The sequence below is a fragment of the Camellia sinensis genome, chromosome 4 (assembly GCF_055761805.1).
Source record: "Camellia sinensis isolate YWXY chromosome 4, ASM5576180v1, whole genome shotgun sequence".
Lineage (NCBI taxonomy): Eukaryota > Viridiplantae > Streptophyta > Magnoliopsida > Ericales > Theaceae > Camellia > Camellia sinensis.
Window position 1 is genome coordinate 61,227,605 of NC_138964.1, and position 18,247 is coordinate 61,245,851.

The 18,247-nt window shown below is 39.3% G+C and overlaps 3 protein-coding genes across 4 annotated transcripts in view; 2 read left to right on the top strand and 1 right to left on the bottom strand.

Moving 5' to 3' along the window:
* Positions 1-5,816, bottom strand: part of LOC145824671 (uncharacterized) — a 28,398-nt gene extending 22,582 nt beyond the window's left edge. For both annotated transcript variants that reach the window (XR_014366617.1, XM_082925032.1), the window contains exon 1: positions 5,642-5,816. Coding sequence is in view for 1 of the 2 variants with exons in the window: in XM_082925032.1 (XP_082781158.1) it covers positions 5,642-5,708 (67 nt within the window). In the remaining variant the exon portion in view is untranslated. The remainder of the gene's footprint in view (positions 1-5,641) is intronic.
* Positions 5,817-7,588: 1,772 nt separating this feature from the next.
* On the top strand, positions 7,589-13,413 carry LOC145823351 (uncharacterized). The gene is made up of 2 exons (XM_082922906.1): positions 7,589-12,863; positions 12,964-13,413. Exon 1 carries the CDS (start codon positions 10,886-10,888, stop codon positions 11,783-11,785), a length of 900 nt encoding a protein of 299 aa, XP_082779032.1. The 5' UTR covers positions 7,589-10,885; the 3' UTR covers positions 11,786-12,863; positions 12,964-13,413.
* A 1,179-nt stretch (positions 13,414-14,592) lies between these two features.
* LOC145823352 (uncharacterized) lies at positions 14,593-17,082 on the top strand. Its single transcript, XM_082922907.1, has 4 exons — positions 14,593-15,137; positions 15,217-15,423; positions 15,511-15,942; positions 16,035-17,082. The coding sequence occupies exons 2-4, from the start codon at positions 15,304-15,306 to the stop codon at positions 16,695-16,697; spliced, it is 1,215 nt and encodes a 404-aa protein (XP_082779033.1). The 5' UTR covers positions 14,593-15,137; positions 15,217-15,303; the 3' UTR covers positions 16,698-17,082.
* Positions 17,083-18,247: the final 1,165 nt, after the last annotated feature.

The following is an 18,247-nucleotide window of genomic DNA, read 5'->3' on the forward strand; positions in this document are numbered from 1 at the left end:
AGTGGAGGATTTTTTAGCCGAGATACATGAGGGCAGTTGTGGCGCCCATTCTAGAGGACGTTCACTGGCCCATCGAGCTGTAAACCCAAGGGTATTATTGGCCCACCATGCAAACTGATGCCAAGAATTACGTAAAGAAGTGCGAACAATGCCAAAAATTCATCCCCTTGACTCATTTGCCCGCGGAAAAATTGAATGCCGTCACTAGGCCTTGGCTTTTTGCCCAATGGGGACTGAACATCGTTGGACCACTCCCAAGAGCACCAGGGAGTAAACGGTTCTTGATTGTCGCAACGGATTACTTCATGAAGTGGGTTGAGGCGGTACCGTTGGCACATATCCGAGACGTAGACGTGAAACATTTCGTATGGAGGAACATTGTAACACGATTCGGCATACCGCAAGCACTTATTTCTAACGTCACCCAATTCAACTGCGGTGTCTATCGCAAATTGTGCGACACATATGGTATACGACCGTACTTCTCCTCACCAGCTTATTCGCAGAGCAACGGCCAAGCTGAGGCCACCAATAGAGTGATCCTGGATGGAATCAAGAAGCACTTAGAAAAGGCCAAAGTGGATTGAAGAACTGCCCAGTGTACTGTGGGCTCATCGCACCACGCCAAGGCAACCTACCGGTGAAACACCATTCGCCTTGTGCTTTGGTACAGAAGCTATTATTCCTTTTGAAATCGGCCTGCCTACTCTAAGATCAAAGGCCTTTGACACTGGGCAAAATGATATGATGTTGGCCTATGACCTCAATCTGATTGAAGAGCGTCGTGATCGAGCTCTTGTGCATATGGCGTGATACCAACAGTAGCTCGCCAAATCGTACAATCAGCATGTGCAACAGTGCCGTTACACCCCAGGGGAATTGGTTCTCAAGAAGGTGTTTCCTGCCACCAAAAATTCGACAGACGGCAAACTAGGCTCCAACTGGAACGGTCCTTACCAAGTTGACTCAATTACTGGGGCAAGTGCATATCGGCTCTTGGGCATGGCCAACAAGAAACTTTCCCGACCATGGAATGCGACTCACTTGGGCAAATTTTACTATTAAACGACATGGAAACCAGCTTTTTGTTATGATGTAATGATTCAGTTTCCTTTCCGTGAATGTATCTATACAGTTCATCAATGAATCTTCATGGCTCATTTTGCTTGGTTCTTATTCTAATGATTGAACGAATAAGCCTTCGAATTCGAAGTGCCCTTTGTGCTTGGCACAATTGGCCATCACAAAAGACTTCGAATTCAGAGCGCCTGTCGTGCAAGCCACGATTAGTCGAATAAGCCTCCGAATTCAAAGCGCCCTTTGTGCTTGGCACAATTGGCCATTACAAAAGACTGAATTCGGAGCGCCCCTCGTGCAAGCCACGATCGGCCGAATAAGCCTCAAATTCGGAGCGCCCTTTGTGCTTGGCACAATTGGTCATTACAAAATACTCCGAATTTGAAGTGCCCCTCGTGCAAGCCACGATCAGCAGAATAAGCCTCCAAACTCGGATCGCCCTTTGTGCTTGACACAATTGGCTATTACAAAAGACTCCGAATTCGGAGTGCCCCTTGTGCAAGCCACGATCGGCCGAATAAGCCTCCGAATTCGGAGCGCCCCTCGTGCAATCCACGATCAGCCGAATAAGCCTCCGAATTTGGAGCGCCCTTTGTGCTTGGCACAATTGACCATTACAAAAGACTCTGAACTCGGAGCGCCCCTCGTGCAAATCACGATCGGCCGAATAAGCCTCCGAACTCTGAGTGCCCTTTGTGCTGGGCACAATTGGCCATTACATCTCCAAACTCTGAGCCGAGTTGAATGCACAGTTGGCACTCCGTAACCGGTGGAGTGCCATATCACAATCAAGATTGGACTTTTCCGAATTAAGTATAAAATTCATGCAAGTGGCACACATCATATTGTGCGAAAGAAACAGACACAACAGGCATTAAAGTAACTTGAGTTTTGTTACAACAAATGGCAACATTTGTTACAAAGCTAACTTAATGCACTCTGAGAGACGTTGCGGCCTCCCCTTCGTTCGCCTCCTCTTCATCGTCAGTCTTCTCGGCATCGTAGGCTTCGAATGAAATTTATAATTTTGGTACAGAGGCGACGCCGAGTCAATACCCGCGACCTGAAGAGCCTTAAGCCATCCATGTTTGAAATCACAGTTATCGCAACGACAAACATCATCGGCCAGCCTCTCCTTGGTCTTCTCGATGCCAACTTTTTGCCCATCGCCACTCAGCCAGAAGTAGAGGGTTGGCCGTTGCCCTCTTGGTTGAGTTGCTCAAAGGCTAACTCAACTTCCCTGTTTAACTCTTGTTCTTCCAAACGACTCCCTTGTCTAGCATCTTTCGCGTCTGAACTTTCTTCTTCTAAATGGCCCTCCGGTCCAGCCTCTTCGGCTTCTGAACCCTCATGGCCAATGTCCCTTAAGCTCTTAAAGTTAGGGAATATGAGTGCTGTAAGTTTTGTTCTCCCCTCGGCAAAGGGATATGATCTGCCGCCGAAAAAATCAAGTAAGGTTGGATCGTATCTTAACAGAATGTGTGCGGCACGTCCCTGTCCTTGAAGATTGGCCCACCCTTTGTACTTAAGGACTGTCTTCAACTAGTTAAGAATAGATTCGTCTGCCGATAGAAGGACTCACTTTAAGTCGTTACCTGCGCACAACAAAACTGGTCATTAATCTTTTACCGCCGAATAGAACGGTTAACTAAGAATTATTTTTAGCCACCTGGCTCGCCTTTCTGTCTCGGCACAGGGTCTTGGCGATCTTCTCCCTCGCCGAATTCCCAATTGCCTCGAACGGCGATCATAACGTCATCAACTCTTTTTCCAGAGCTGGCAAGCATAGCCACCAAGTGGTGATCTATATCCTTGGCTCTAAGAAAATAACGGCCATAACGACCAGTTGATTTCGCCATGACATAGCAATGCCGAATCGCTGGAATTCTCAGGTTGAGCCCAAGTCGATGGTTCAGTTCCACTAAACTCATGATTATACGGTAAAAATTCACATTGGGCTAAGAGGGAATGAGACCCCAATAATGCAGAATAGTCCTGAGGAAGGGGTGTAAGAGGAAACAGACCCCACCTTCAACAATTGACAAGAGAGGGAGGACAATGGTGTTTGCATCAACCCTCTCCATATCAACCACACTGTCTAAAACGAGGGACAGGTGGACATCGTCGAGGATCCAAAAGTGACGATGGAAGGCGGCGACTCGCTCCTCAGAAAGGAGAGCTTTCAAATGAGTTGCCATTCCAGACGGAATAGAAGATATACAAATAAAAACACACAAATGGACTAGAATGCGAACAGAAAAGAAAGAGAGGGAGGGTCTTACAGGTCAGAACGAGGGAGCAAAGCGAAGAAGCGATATGAAGCAAAGTTGAAAACGCAGGAGTCTTGTGAGGAAGGAAGAACGGTATGAAGAATGCCAAGGAGCCAAAGTTCAACACATACAATTTTCAAATCACATTAAATGAAAGTCAAATTACAAAGGGACGGGAAGCAATGATGACTCCATATTGCGTCTGATATGACGTAGCAGTACCAAAAGGTGCGCCTGCGCCGTATTTTCGACTTTCGAGGTCTGTTAAATCTATAAGCCGAAAAATATACACGGAAGCTGACCACGCCAAGTAACAGATGTTAATCAGATGCTTGGAGGGCAATTGTGGTGGCCGAATAAATAAGACTCTGAGTCATAAATTGGCCGAGTAGTTGTCAGCGGCCCATACCAGATCCATGGTCGCAGACAAGTCGGCCTATGCCAGGTCCAGTGGAGGGCCGTAGCCGAGTAAAACTGAGTTAAAGGGCCGTCAGAGCCGTGTACCCCATGGGCTGTATAGAAGGCCCAGGAATGAGGTCAAAGCCCAGAAGGAGGCAGTGGCCCTTAGAGGGTCCCTGGGGAACAATATAAAAGAAAGGAGAGGAGGGGGAGTAAAGGGTTCTGTTTTGGACGAGAGAGTATTTCTAAATCCATTACACCATATGAATTACTTACAATTAAATGGGATTTAGTGGGGAAATTCTTCCATCCATACAAGATGTTAGAAATTTTTCTTTACTTTCAAATGTGAGCTTCTACTTCTTTTTTAAATATCGTAAAAAATAATAGCAATTCTTTACCATAATGGCGGGCTGATCAAATCCAATTTCAAGGTTCCAAGACAAGAGCAAATATCAATGAACATGAACTAAGATAATGTGAAAGAACATGACCACCTTTATTATCAGAGAGGAAGAAAAAAAAAAGTACATCATTATTTATCAAAAAAAAAAAAAAAAGAGTACATCATTACATATAATAAACTGCAAAAGAAAGATCATAATGGTTGTCTTGGGTTTTCATTAGTCATCAAGGTAGTCTCTTCATCACATGGAACTTGTGCAATCTTTTATTTTCATACCCAATATAAACAGTCTTTCCGTCAATGAAACAAATTCAAAAAATTAGTTGACTGTCACCGCAAAAGCATTCTACCGAAGTCAACAGAAAAGTACCCAACAGAGACTACTAAATTTACAGTAATCTAATTCCTATACTAAATAGTAAGGCCAGTTCTTCATATGTATATGGTCCTAACCTTCATTCTACCAGTTCCGCAAACAATTCCAAAGAGATGTCACTTACAAGAGGCTTCAACCTATCTGTTCTACAACAGATTCCAAAAGTAAGCAGAGGGTGACTATTAACACTTTAATTGCAACAACAATCATTCTTCCACTTCGCATCAAGCCAAGATACAAAAATAAACGGAACCAAAATTTACAGAGGTCACCCGACATTAGTAAGGAAGTCTAAAGTTCTAGCATTCACCACACTATACACCATCAAACAACAAAGTAAAAATTTTCTTTTTTCAAAGATACTGTGTAATTATGATTCATCATCATAAAAGGAGGTTTTGAGCTCATATTTCCATCCAATAGATTCTTTGGGAAGCCTCTTTGTACCCTCATTTCTTTCAGTTAAGAGCCACAAGAGGCAATACTAGCACAATCCACCAAAAAGCATGCTTACTAACAAAAAAGAAATCAAACATAAGAAAAATTCCTACAACTCACACCATTCCTTTTGGTGGACAAAATATGAAATTCAATGCAACAAAAGACCCATTTTGAGAAACAAATCCCGCACCCACTGGGGCTAGCCAATGGCCACGGTAAGAACAAATCCCACTCCATATCATCACAAACTACTAATTACAGACCTAGTAATGCCCATAACACTTTTTACAAGATTTCAAGAAAAAAATTTCCACAGTATCATTGATCTAATTAAACTAAATTATTAGCAAGTCAAACGAAAAACCATTAAATCATAAACATAAACTAATATCATATTATCTATAACCCATATTTGAAAACTTTGACTAATATTATTGTTTTTTACCATACATCTATCCCCAAAATCAGAACTTCACCTACATTTAAGAGCCAAAAACAGAGCCGTGTATGCATAAGCTAAAACCCACATCGTATAAACAACAACCAAAGCAAATTTGTATAAAAAAGAGAAAGAATAATTAGGGGTTTCATGACAAAAATATGATCTGTACTTTGCAAAACTAGTAATTAATGCCTATAACATTATAGATATATCGGATATAAACTGATTACCAGAACGAAGACCATCGACCTTAGATGATTTGAGGGGTTCTGATTTTCTCTTCGACGCTGGAGGCATTGTTTGGGTCCTCTTTTCAAGATCGAACAGAATCTGATATCAACCCCAAAAAAGCTTTTGAGAGACACGGAGAGGGGGTTTAGGGGTTTTGCTATGCTAGAACCAGAGAATGGCTGCGTGTTTTTATAGTATAAAATAATATAGAAGGTTACGTGCACGTGCTATTAACTTGTTTCCGAAGGCTTTTCCCAATATAAGCCTTTTTTACATTGTATTTTCAAAACTAGGCCAACTTCTGACGGAATTCCAAAACTAAGCTAAAGCGCCATTACTATTCGCACTTTTACTGTTAGGAGCGCAAAAGTAGATGAACAGGAAAATCGCTATTACAAATAGCGACTTTGATTAAGAAGTCGCTGTTACGAATAGCGCTTCTAGGATTAATTTTTTGCCCAAGGAAAACGCTATTAAGAACAGCGATTTTTACACAAAATTTTTTTGCCAAAAAAACGCTATTGCTAATAGCGATTTTAACAAAAAAATTTTGCCAGAAAAAACGCTATTTCTAATAGCGATTTCAGTTAAATGAAAACGCTTTTTCAATCAGCGTTTTTAAAGTCCTCATATATCCCCCCCCTCATTTGCATACGTTTTTCAGAATACGTTTTTCAGACTTAGGTTTTTCGGCCATCTCGCTCTCAGCTCACTCTCCATCTCTCAGCCTCTCCATCTATCAGCCTCTCCATCTCTCACCCTCCTCCATCTCAGCTCGCTCTCGCTCTCTGCTCTCGGTCTCTGCTCTCACTCTCTGTCTCTGCTCTCTCTCTCTCTCCGTGGTATGACATTAACCCTAATTTTATGTATTTAGTTTTTGTGTTTGTAAATGTGTTGTATTTTTCTGTCAATGTTAGGGTTTTACATGTGAATTATTAAATGTGTTAGGGTTTTTATCATTGTGGTTATGAAATTAGGGTTTGGAATTTTTTGAAATCAGGGTCAGGGTTTTTCTGTCAATGTTAGGGTTTTTAAATGTATTTGAATTTTTTGGAATCATGGTTAGTTTTTGAATTTTTTGGAATTATTAAATGTATTTTTCTGTCAATGTTAGGGTTTTTATCATTGTGGTTATGAAATAGAATATGGTTATGAATGTTTATGCTTTGTCAGTGTGGTTGTGGTGATGAAATTAGGGTTCGATATCAGATTGTTCACATTATTAGGATTGTTCAAATTAGGATTTCATTTTAGGGTTCACATTATTAAGGGTTGTAATGCTTTTGAATTTTTATGCTTTTGAATCATAAATTGGGTTTGGAATTTTTTAAATAAATCATAAATATGAGAATTGAGAATTGAGAATTGAAATTTGGAATGATGAAATTCGTAAATCATCAATTCATATAATTGATAATTGTTAATGTCATATTATGAAATTCATATAATTGAGAATTGAGAATTGAGAATTGAGAATTGAGAATTGAGAATTGAGAATTGAGAATTGAAATGACGAAATGTTTATATTTTTAAATTTGAAATCAGGAATTAGAATTTTGAAATTATGCTTGTGAATCAAAATGTCTATATTTTGAATATTGAATAAACCAACGTACATTTGTTGAATTGGAAATTGTTTTTTTTTTGCTTGTGAAGAGGAATTAAAAGGAAATTAGGGTTTTAAAAGTAATTTTTTTTAATTAAGAATAGCGATTAAAAAATCCAAAATTCATAAAATTGATAATTGTTAATGTCATATTATGAAATTCATGTATTTGAGAATTGTTGATTTGAAATTATGAAATGTGTATATTTTGAAATTTGAAATCAGAAAATAGAATTTTGAAATGATGCTTGTGAGTTTTTTTTTTTTTTTTTGGCTTGTTAACAGGAATTAAAAGGAAATTAGGGTTTCAAATTATGGTTTTAAAAGTAATTTTGTTTAATTAAGAATAAAAATAGTAAAAATTGTAATTCATATAATTCGTAATTGTTATTGTCATATTACGAAATTCATGTAATTGAGAATTGTTGAATTGGAATTATGAAATGTCTATATTTTGAAATTTGAAATCAGAAATTGGAATTTTGAAATTATGCTTGTGAATCAAAATGTCTACATTTTTTGAATCAAATTATGGTTCAGAAATTGTTAATGTCTAATTTCTACAAAATATAATTATTAAACAAAAAAATATTTAATTTTGAATGTATTTGATTAAAAAAATATTTAATTTTCTCTCCATGAAAAGATCATGTTCTCTCAAATAAAAGATCATGTTCTCTGAAATATTTAATTTTGACTCTATTTGATTAAAAAGAAATATTTTTATTGGTTTCTCAAAATATTTAATTTTGACTCTATTTTATTAAAAAGAAATATTTTTATTGGTTTATCAAAATATTTAATTTTGACTCTATTTTATTGAAAAGAAATATTTTTATTGGTTTCTCAAAATATTTAAATTTGACTCTATTTGATTTAAAAAAAAAAAATTTGGTTTAATTTCGTTTGGTTTATTTCACTATATTTGGGGTCAGGCAGCCAAAATATGATTAAAACATTTAATGAGCTGAATTTGTAATACATATAATAGTATTCTAGTACAAATTAAAATTTTCTGAGAAAACTGAAGAAAATTTGAAAAAGTTTTTGAAATGGGTATTGAACGAACTGACTTATCGCCTTTTTCACTTTGTGATTGTCCACTACCATTGAAAAGGAAAATCTAAACATTATGTTTTAATAATGTTTATTCATGTTTGTATAATATATGCATGAAAAGAGTAATAAATTTAGAGTAGTTACAATATATGCATGAAAAGAGTAATAAATTATTTTAATTAATAGTCCATAGCAATTTCGTACGTAAGAAAGGAAAAAAAAAATTGGCACTTTGATGGGTAAGCATGTGTTTTGTAATACCAAATAATTGGTACGGATGGCCCGATAGATTCACATGGATAACTATCCAAAATGTAGTCCATACATTTAACCACCAACTTCAATTTAATTATCTCTAATTTTTGGCCATTATAAATTATCTCTGTAATTATTTTTTTGTTTTTGTATGTGTAAGAAAAAAAAGGAGTAAATAAATTTAATTTTTTTCTTACTTTTCAGAACGATCCAAAATGATCCAAAATCAGGTTTTCTTACTTTTCAGAACGATCCAAAATGATCCAAAATGATCCAACATGGAAACACTTCAAATAATTTTTCAGTTTCTAGTATCCAGGTTTCAACTTTCAGTGGCTCAATAACACCTAGAAAAGTCAGAGGTTTCATCTTGTTAAATTTCTAAGTCAACCCGATAATGTCATTAATTATCGGTTCCACTTGCACTGAAGAAGGCGAAAGAGGTAGTTGTTGTCTCTGTTGTTATCTCATGGACTCGGTTAAAGCTTCTAACATTCTTTCCATTCTGGCATCAAAGGATTCAATCACATCATCACTTCTTGTTCTCTCCATTTGCTATAGGTAAATAGAGCACTAATAAACATAGGCAAATAGCTCGTTTATAGTTTTGACAATGCTCAATTTCATTTCATGTCTAATTGTTTCAGACATGTCGTATAATTTCACATACACTAACACATGCTGATGTAATGCCCCTAATTCTTTCTATGACATCTTGTAGCTTATATGGACTCATGTGTACGGTATAACTCGTGCTCTGATACCACTCTATCACGACCCAAACCCGCTACTATACGTATGACCGGCCAGTAATCCTAAGATTACCGAAGGCCACATAAATAGATTTACAAAATTAGGGGTTGGCGGAAGCAAATATCATAATTATTCTGTCCATAGAGGTGTGCAGACATATATGCATGAAAAGAGTAATAAATTATTTTAATTAATAGTCCATAGCAATTTCGTACGTAAGAAGGGAAAAAAAAAATTGGCACTTTGATGGGTAAGCATGTGTTTTGTAATACCAAATAATTGGTACGGATGGCCCGATAGATTCACATAGATAACTATCCAAAATGTAGTCCATACATTTAACCACCAACTTCAATTTAATTATCTCTAATTTTTGGCCATTATAAATTATCTCTGTAATTATTTTTTTGTTTTTGTATGTGTAAGAAAAAAAAGGAGTAAATAAATTTAATTTTTTTCTTACTTTTCAGAACGATCCAAAATGATCCAAAATCAGTTTGTTGTTTTAATTTTATAAGAAAGCCTCTATGCCCTCTACAAAATGGACGAGGGTTACTAGTTTACATAGGAAATAACTTTGTCATTAAGGTCCGTAATGGCACAAGTTGGAGCAAATCAAATTAACTTATATTTTCCATAAATCTGAACAATTACATCACCAGGTTAAAAAAATCTCTCTCAATGTTTGCACCCTGTATTTTATATTGTCCAAATCAATCGCGTCACCCTCTACTAAATATCTCTCAACCTATTTTATTTTTCGCCACTAATTCGAAAGAATTAAGACAACAAGTATACTTCTTGTTATGTGTTTTTTAGATTAAGACAATAGAGCAATGACAACAAAGAACATTCACGTTGAAAAGATAAAAGTCTTCACATAGGAAGTAAATGAGACACAATCTATAACTCCACGTATAGATGAAATCTCAGCTGTTCTGTTATACGAATAAAAATAAGTGAAAAAAATGAGAAAATAAACAGTAATAATCAAGTTGAGACACAAATATATAGTTGAGAAAATACAAATTGAATTAATGTTTCACCTCTACAGTTCCTTCAACCCTGGAAAATATAAATTGATAAAAAATTAGAGGGTTGCTTTTATTTGTGGCTTCTGCAAATTTTAATGTTTATTTTACAAGTACAATTCGATATATGTATATTGTTGATATTTTAATATTTATTGTTTCATTGAAGCAAGTATATGGCAACTGTTCCAATTATCTTTTACTGGGGGGGAAACATAATTCGGGATCCCGATGAAGGTGTGTCATATGATGCTGAGCCGAAAGGGATATATATGGTGCAACTTGGCACCACACTTTGCAATTTGGAGGAGATGTTTATGTCCAAGGTCGCAAGTTACGGGGAAACAGTCCGATTGATCTTCAAATGTAGATATCCTTATCGCCAGTGGCAAGCAACCAGCAAATACAAAATATTACCGATAAATGACGATGAGGCGTTGAACACCGTTTTAAGTATCGGTGGAAATTTCGAACCACCAAATTGTTTGGAAGTGTACATTCAGAAAGAGGTTGTACAGAATCTTCCGAATATAACATAGATGGATTCGCATCCGTTCACTACATTGCTGACACATGGGGTTGACACGACAGCATTTCAATCTCCTATGTATGAATCAAATGAATGTTATGCAGCTGGCTACACACAACAGACATTTCATGGCCATGGTGGAGAATCAAGTTCACATGGTGGATACGAGACTGAATTTCACAATAACACCCAAGATGTGCCCACCTATAGCCATCATACGACTCCAGTTGAAGTTGCTGGTAATATGGCTGAAACGGTTAATTTTGTGCAGTTTGCTGACAGTGACATGTACGGTCCTGATGTCGCCCTAGACAATGATGAGAATGAAATGTGTGATGAAGAAAATTTATTGGGCGGATCAGATGATGATGATGATGAAGAAGATGATGTCGACGCTCCCGTTGATATTCAGAATGCCCCCATTCCACCTAGACCTGAAATCCCTTTCTTTGAAAACATTCACATGGGTTGTGATTTTGACATTAGTAACCGCGATGTCGTTCCCCGTAACCGAATCTGGAATGCTGAAAATCCAGAGTTGGACAAAGGGATGGTTTTCGTTGATAAGAAGCAACTAGTACATGCTGTGAAATTGTACCATGCAACAAATAATCGAGAGTATAAAGTCGTAACCTCCAAGCGAGACGTTTGGGTGTGTGCTTGCAAGCACGACTGTAGATGGTGGTTGCGTGCATCTCTTAGTAAGAGACATGGGCTTTTTGAAATAAAGCAGTATAGGGGTCCTCACCATTGTTTATACCCACGAACGAACAGGGACCACACAAATATTAGCTCCAGTTACATTGCTTCTCATCTTTTGGGACAAGTTGCGGTGAGTATACAAAATAAATGTTTACATTTATATACACATTGTTTATTTAAAGTGTTCACACCAAAATTGTGTCTTTAAAGTGTTCACACCAAAATAATCTGACTCATAGGTATTGTTGTATGCAGAACGAACCTGATATGCCCATTAAGAATGTCATCGAAGACATAAAAAAGTCCATGAACTATACTATACATTACAAGAAGGCGTGGCATGCAAGGGCAAAGGCAATTAGAATGGTATTCGGAGATTGGGATGAATCGTATATGATGTTGCCTAAATTCATGTATGCATTACAAATATCTAATCCTGGCACCATCGTGCAATGGAAGCATAGATATACCGGAAATACAACCATTATGCCCGTCTTCCACTTTGTTTTTTGGTCTTTCAAACCCGTCATCGATGGATTCAGACATTGTAGGCCTGTTATAACCATAGATGGTACATTCTTATACGGAAAATACACTGGTGTGTTGCTTGTAGCAATGATTGTCACCGCCAATGGCAAAGTACTACCGCTTGCATTTGCTGTTGTCGACAAGGAGAGTTTGGAGTCTTGGTCGTTCTTCATTTCAAATATCAAGGAACATATTGTCATGGACCGACAGGGAGTGACTTTGATATCCGATCGAGCTGAGAGTATTTTAGCTGCTGTGAGGCGGCATTGGTTGAATCCCTCGCTCCAATTTGTTGGATATCATCGGCACTGCCTTCGACATGTTTGTAGTAACTTTAACACTACGTTCAGAAATAAGGAGCTGAAACAACTTCTATAGAAAGCAGGAAGTGCTCATCAACGACGAAAGTGTAATGGTTACTTACAACAAATACAGGCTATTGACCAAGAAGCCATCACTTGGGTTTACAAGATGAATCCTAAGGAGTGGGCCCTTTCGTATGACGGTGGACATCGCTGGGGGGTATTGACTAGCAATGATGCAGAGTGCTTCAATAGCGTCTTGAAAGGTGCAAGGAACTTACCTATCTCAGCTATGGTTGAATTTACATTTCGGCGGCTTGTAAAATATTTTGACGAGATGGGAGCCCAAGCTGAACTAGATGTACGAAATGAGTTCCAATACCCTAGACAGATGCAAAAAACTATTGAGGATGGCATCGCAAGGGCAAATACTTTCAAGTTGATATCATATGACAGGTTAGTTTGTAATATAAATTAAATTATTGTTATTATGTTGTCAATTTAACTACACCTAAAAACATGAACTTCATTAGTTTCTATTACAATTTTTTTATAGGCCACGCCGCGTGTTTGAGGTGCAAACATCTTTTCGCCATGGACGAGGTCGCAATACACAAATTGTGCGGATGAATCAACCCACGTGCAGTTGTGGGAAATATGAGATACGACACTATCCATGTTCTCATATGCTCGCTGTAATGTCTGAATGCGATGACAATCCATTCGAGTACGTTGATCTAGTATATAGGCTTCCTGTATACATGAGGGTTTGGGAAACTAAATTCAATCCAATACCGCATCAAGATTATTGGGCTGATCCGCAGTGGACTTTAATGCCTAATGTACTGCGTCTGCGACAAGTGAAACGGGGTCGTGCATCTATGTCTCGTATTCCGAATGAGATGGACATATCAGATAGGCGTTTGACCGCTCGTTGCAGTGAGTGCCAACAGACAGGTCATGACAGGCGAACATGCCCAGCGCGACTTGGTCGATGAAGACTATGTAATACTTACATATTGTAATAGATCTTTTTGTAATTCTTTATTTGTAATAGATCATTTTCTTTTCTTTTGTAATTCATTATTTGTAAACGGGGTCATACATTTAATAGAACATTTTTTATTTGTAATAGATCATTTCTGTTATTTAATTCTTTATATATTGTAATTGTTTTATTTGCTTGACAAAATTTACAACTATCATAGTTTTTATTCTCTACTTCATTGAAAATGTTTATTACAAAATTTTATTTAAAATCACATAGTTCTTCTTTCATTTTAAGATTTTAATATTTCGACTGATTCAAGCATTTTGTACATTTAGAATTTATGAATTACATGTACGTAATTTACAAATTTTTTACTTTATTGCAAAACAAAAATTACAAAATCAATAATGAAGTTGTCGAATATGCCATAAATGTAACGAATTTTGTCAAATATGTCAAAATCAATAATGAGGTTATGTCAAATATGCCAAAATCAATAATGAAGTTTTGAAAAAAAAATGATCATTCCATTTTGTTTGTAAATATTGACATACAAAAACTATCCACATGTTATTGGTCATTATTAAGCTTATGTAACTGAGATCGTAAAATGACTTTGTAAAAGATTTTTATATTAGTCCGAAGCATAGATAACGATAGGTTATGTTGAATTGCTTATCATATTTAATGGCACATAATATGCAAAATTCTGATTTTAGTTAATTGCTTCCATGTTAATGGCACACAAATTTATACTTTTAAAATAATCGACCACATTTATTTTGCAAGTCGTCATGTACATAATAATTTGAGCTTAATTGATATAGTTAAATTACATGCTCACCAATACAGTTTTTCAAAATGTATTTGTTTTTCAACTGTACAGGCTTCATGGCACATCTACCTGATGAGGTCCCCCTTTTGAGTCATCCACATCGGGCTGACAGTATATGGGAGGACCCGGTATGCAATAACGTTTGTTGGACTTTACGCGTACAATGAAAATACACTGCATTTTGTTTTTCATTTCCTTGATAATGCTATAATTTAAAATACTCATTCTGTTATGCAGGACCAGTCACGCACCGTGGTGGCATGCCGACGGGGAGATTCCGGCCTGTGGGATCGTCCATTGGACCATAGAGTCTTGCAGTGTCTACTACGTGCGGGATTCTATGGTGTATATCGTATAGGCCATATCAGACTGGACCACCCACTCATTACTGCTCTCGTCAAGAGATGGCGCACAGAGACTCATACATTTCATTTCCCGACCGGTGAGGCCACCGTCACATTGCAGGATGTATCTGTCCTATAAGGTCTACGGATTGATGGGCGAGCAGTTACTGGACTTGACCCATCATTGACGACGGAGCAGTGGATAGCGCTATGTGCTGAGCTATTGGGAGTAGCACCTACACCTGCAGACTTACAGGCAGGTAGAGTGAGGGTGAGGTGGCTGTCAGAGCATTTTCAGGGCGATTTTCCAGATGATGCTGCAGATGAGTTAGTACAGCAGCATGCGCGAGCATATATTCTGTGGCTTATTGGGGGGGGTACTTCTCCCTGATAAGTCACAGAACCTGCTCAAGCTGATGTATTTGCCACTGTTGAGAGACATTGACGTCATCAGCCAGTACAGCTGGGGCGCCGCGGCTTTGGCATGCTTGTATAGGATGTTATGTTGAGCCACTCAGGTGGGTGTGACTCAGATCGGAGGACCCCTTGTCTTGCTACAGGTTAGTAAGAATTTTATTACATGTCAATTCATATTGTATGGCATATATCAGTATTGTAATTGCGTTCAAACTATTGCAGATTTGGGCGTGGGAGAGATTGATTCGCATTGCCCCGTCTAGGCGGCAACTAGTTGCTCCTGGTGAGGTTCCCATCGGGCAGGGAGACATGCAGATGCCGGCCGGACCTCGAGGTAGCCGGTGGAGGGTTGACATGAGCCACGAGGTCGTATCGACCCACGTAGTGGTCGTGTATAGAGACCAGCTTGACCGGATGATAGACGGCGAGGTATCAAATTTAAATACCTAAATTTTAATTGTCATATGGACTGTATATGTTTATGAGCGATTTTTAATAGACTTGTCGTTATTGTAGTTTATCTGGCAGCCTTATGCTGATGTCCTCCACACGCTCCCAGACTACTGCCGCCTAGGTGAGGATATATGGATGGCGAGAGTACCACTCATTTGTTTTGACGTGGTTGAGTGGCATCTCCCTGATCGTGTCCTCCGACAGTTTGGTCGGGTCCAGGCCGTGCCGGATCGGTGTGACACCGGGTGGCGATTGTATGCGACGGATAGACGTGGCCGAGCCAGCACTGACTGGAGTCAACATCATATGCGATACATACAGTTGTGGGATGCCCGTCGCGACACTATTGTACAGGCTGACTGGAGCGATGGGGTCCTCCCCTCTCCCGACCCTTACATGTTGTGGTATCGGCGACATACACACCTACTTGTCGGTAATCCGAGCCACCTGTCCGAGGCCGGATATCAGGGAGTTGGGCCTTCTCTCGAGGCATTGGTGAGTATCATACTATATCTCCGATAATTGTTAATATCATAATTGATTATTTTCAGTCAACTATAGCCTAATATATCTGATTTTTTTTCCAGGTGGTTCGAGCTGGGAGGTCATATCACTTGGCTAAGGCCGTCATTTTCAGACGTGATGGACAGCTTGGTCTGCAGGCCCTTGTAGAGATCAGAGAGTTATTGTACGAGGGGATCCAGCATGCCCATCGGGTAGATCGTCTGCATTTTGGGGACTACGGTGTACACAGTGCAGCAGCTGCTCCAGACACATCAGTCCCGTCCACGTCAGTGCCTCCCAGTTCAGCGCCAGCCACAGCAGGTCCTTCGACTTCAGTCACCCCACCACATGATACCCCATACATTTCTCCATATTCCCCACACGTACATCTTACCCAGCATGCTGACCCTGACCCTGATTGGTCACCGCCCCGCTTCATGCATGATGTTATTACCCCACCCACCCAGTTACAGCCTACTTTTCTGGGGAGTACTTCGACCGCGCCCCGGTTCATGCATGATGTTGCTACCCCACCCACCCAGTTACCACCTGCTTTTATGGGGACTACTTCGACCGCGCCCAGGAGTACACATGATGCAGTTCTCACTGACATCTCCCACATTGATGATGAGGCCCATATTGAGCCCCCCCAGAGCGCGAGGGAGAGGTTATGGTCGTGGGGGACGTCGCGGCCGAGGTCGGGGTGCGGGCAGAGGCAGAGGTCGGGGTCCAACTGTAGATCGTGATACAGTTGCACCAGACGAGGGAGTGGGAGTATCACAGCTCACAGCAGTATCTGATCTACAGGCACAGGCAGGATCAGGGGCATCAGATGCAGGAGAGGGGGGGTCACACTCACACTCACAGGCTCCACAGGCAGTCAGTGGAGGGCCGCATACAGGGGAGAGAGTGCCAGATATTCAGAGAGTCTACCGTAGGAGACCGAGGAGGGAGATCCACGGTCGGGGTTGTGGGACTGGGGGCAGGTTAGGGCATTAGCGGTTGCGATATGGACTATATAGGTTTTTTTTTTTCTTTTTTTTGTTTGTATGTGTCAAACTTGTACAGCTGATGTAAGTGTCATACTTATTTATTCGCAATTATAATTTCACAATTTTTTATTCTTATTTATATTGGTGAATCACACAAATCTGTTTCACATCTCTACCCCTCTCTCATTATCTGTAATTTAGGAGAACATAAATTACAAACGCGTTTGGTTTGAACAAAACGTATAAAGAAGCTAAAAAAAATATGTTTGTTCAAGGCTAAAAATAATTGAAATATCTCGCTTCATTGATAAGTCATGGATAAGCATTACAAATTGCATGCATTACAGAAATGCCCTGGGCGTTCATCCAAACAATTTCATTCATTATCATCATCATCTGACATCTCAATATCAGATTCATACATAACATCCATGCTCCAGGCGTAGTACTGGTGTGCATCATCCATTAACCCATCTTCGGCACGCTCATTTGCGGTCTTCATTAGTCCGGACCTTTGCAAACGTTGGGTCATGCGATTAACCTCGTCGCGGATACGATGCAATGCCCTTTGCAACAACTGTGGAGTGTCAGTTGGCATACGCATAGCTAACCGGCGAGGAAATTTAAGATTAACTTCACGGCATAGCTCAACGAGAACGTTTGCTCGAGTTTTGCGAAATTCCCACTCAGCTCTCATGGTATTGACGGTGGCACGTGAGTAACGCAAATTTGGATTTAATGGGTATTGAAATTCATCTCCATCTGCAACCCAATAACGACCCATTGCTGAATATAGATCAACCACCGTATATGTCATGATAATATCGCTAGAAATAGCTGTAAAACTTTTGTTGTGGTATGCTACGATATTTATACCATATATACACATGGTAGCTGTATGTATGCAATTTCCTGTTCGATTACATGCATGCCACTGACCTTATCCAGTGCATTCGGCTGTCAGGACTCGACTTTGTGCAGTCATGAACGAATCAACGGCCTGTAGCATCGGCTATTGTGCCGCAGATGCAGTGATGCCTGTGACTTTGTGCATAATTCCAATGGGCACAGTAGGTAGGAGGTATGTGACTTTGTGCAGCGATGCAGGGATGCATCTGACTTTGTGCAGTGATACAGTGATGCGTGTGACTTTGTGCATCACTGCATCACTGCATGTGACTTTGTGTAGTGATGCAATGCTGCATGTCACTTTATGCAGTGATGCAGTAATGCATGTGACTTTCTGACTTTGCCATGCTTGTATACGTTGTGACTTTTTTTCTTGACATTACGTGATGCATGTG

What these genes read in the sequence shown, in the direction of transcription:
- LOC145823351 (XM_082922906.1), top strand. Translation starts at nt 10,886, where the DNA reads ATGGATTCGCATCCGTTCACTACATTGCTGACACATGGGGTTGACACG.
- LOC145823352 (XM_082922907.1), top strand. Translation starts at nt 15,304, where the DNA reads ATGCAGATGCCGGCCGGACCTCGAGGTAGCCGGTGGAGGGTTGACATG. An exon ending in ACCGGATGATAGACGGCGAG is followed by an intron (nt 15,424 to 15,510) that starts GTATCAAATTTA and finishes TCGTTATTGTAG; the next exon opens with TTTATCTGGCAGCCTTATGC. An exon ending in GGCCTTCTCTCGAGGCATTG is followed by an intron (nt 15,943 to 16,034) that starts GTGAGTATCATA and finishes TTTTTTTTCCAG; the next exon opens with GTGGTTCGAGCTGGGAGGTC.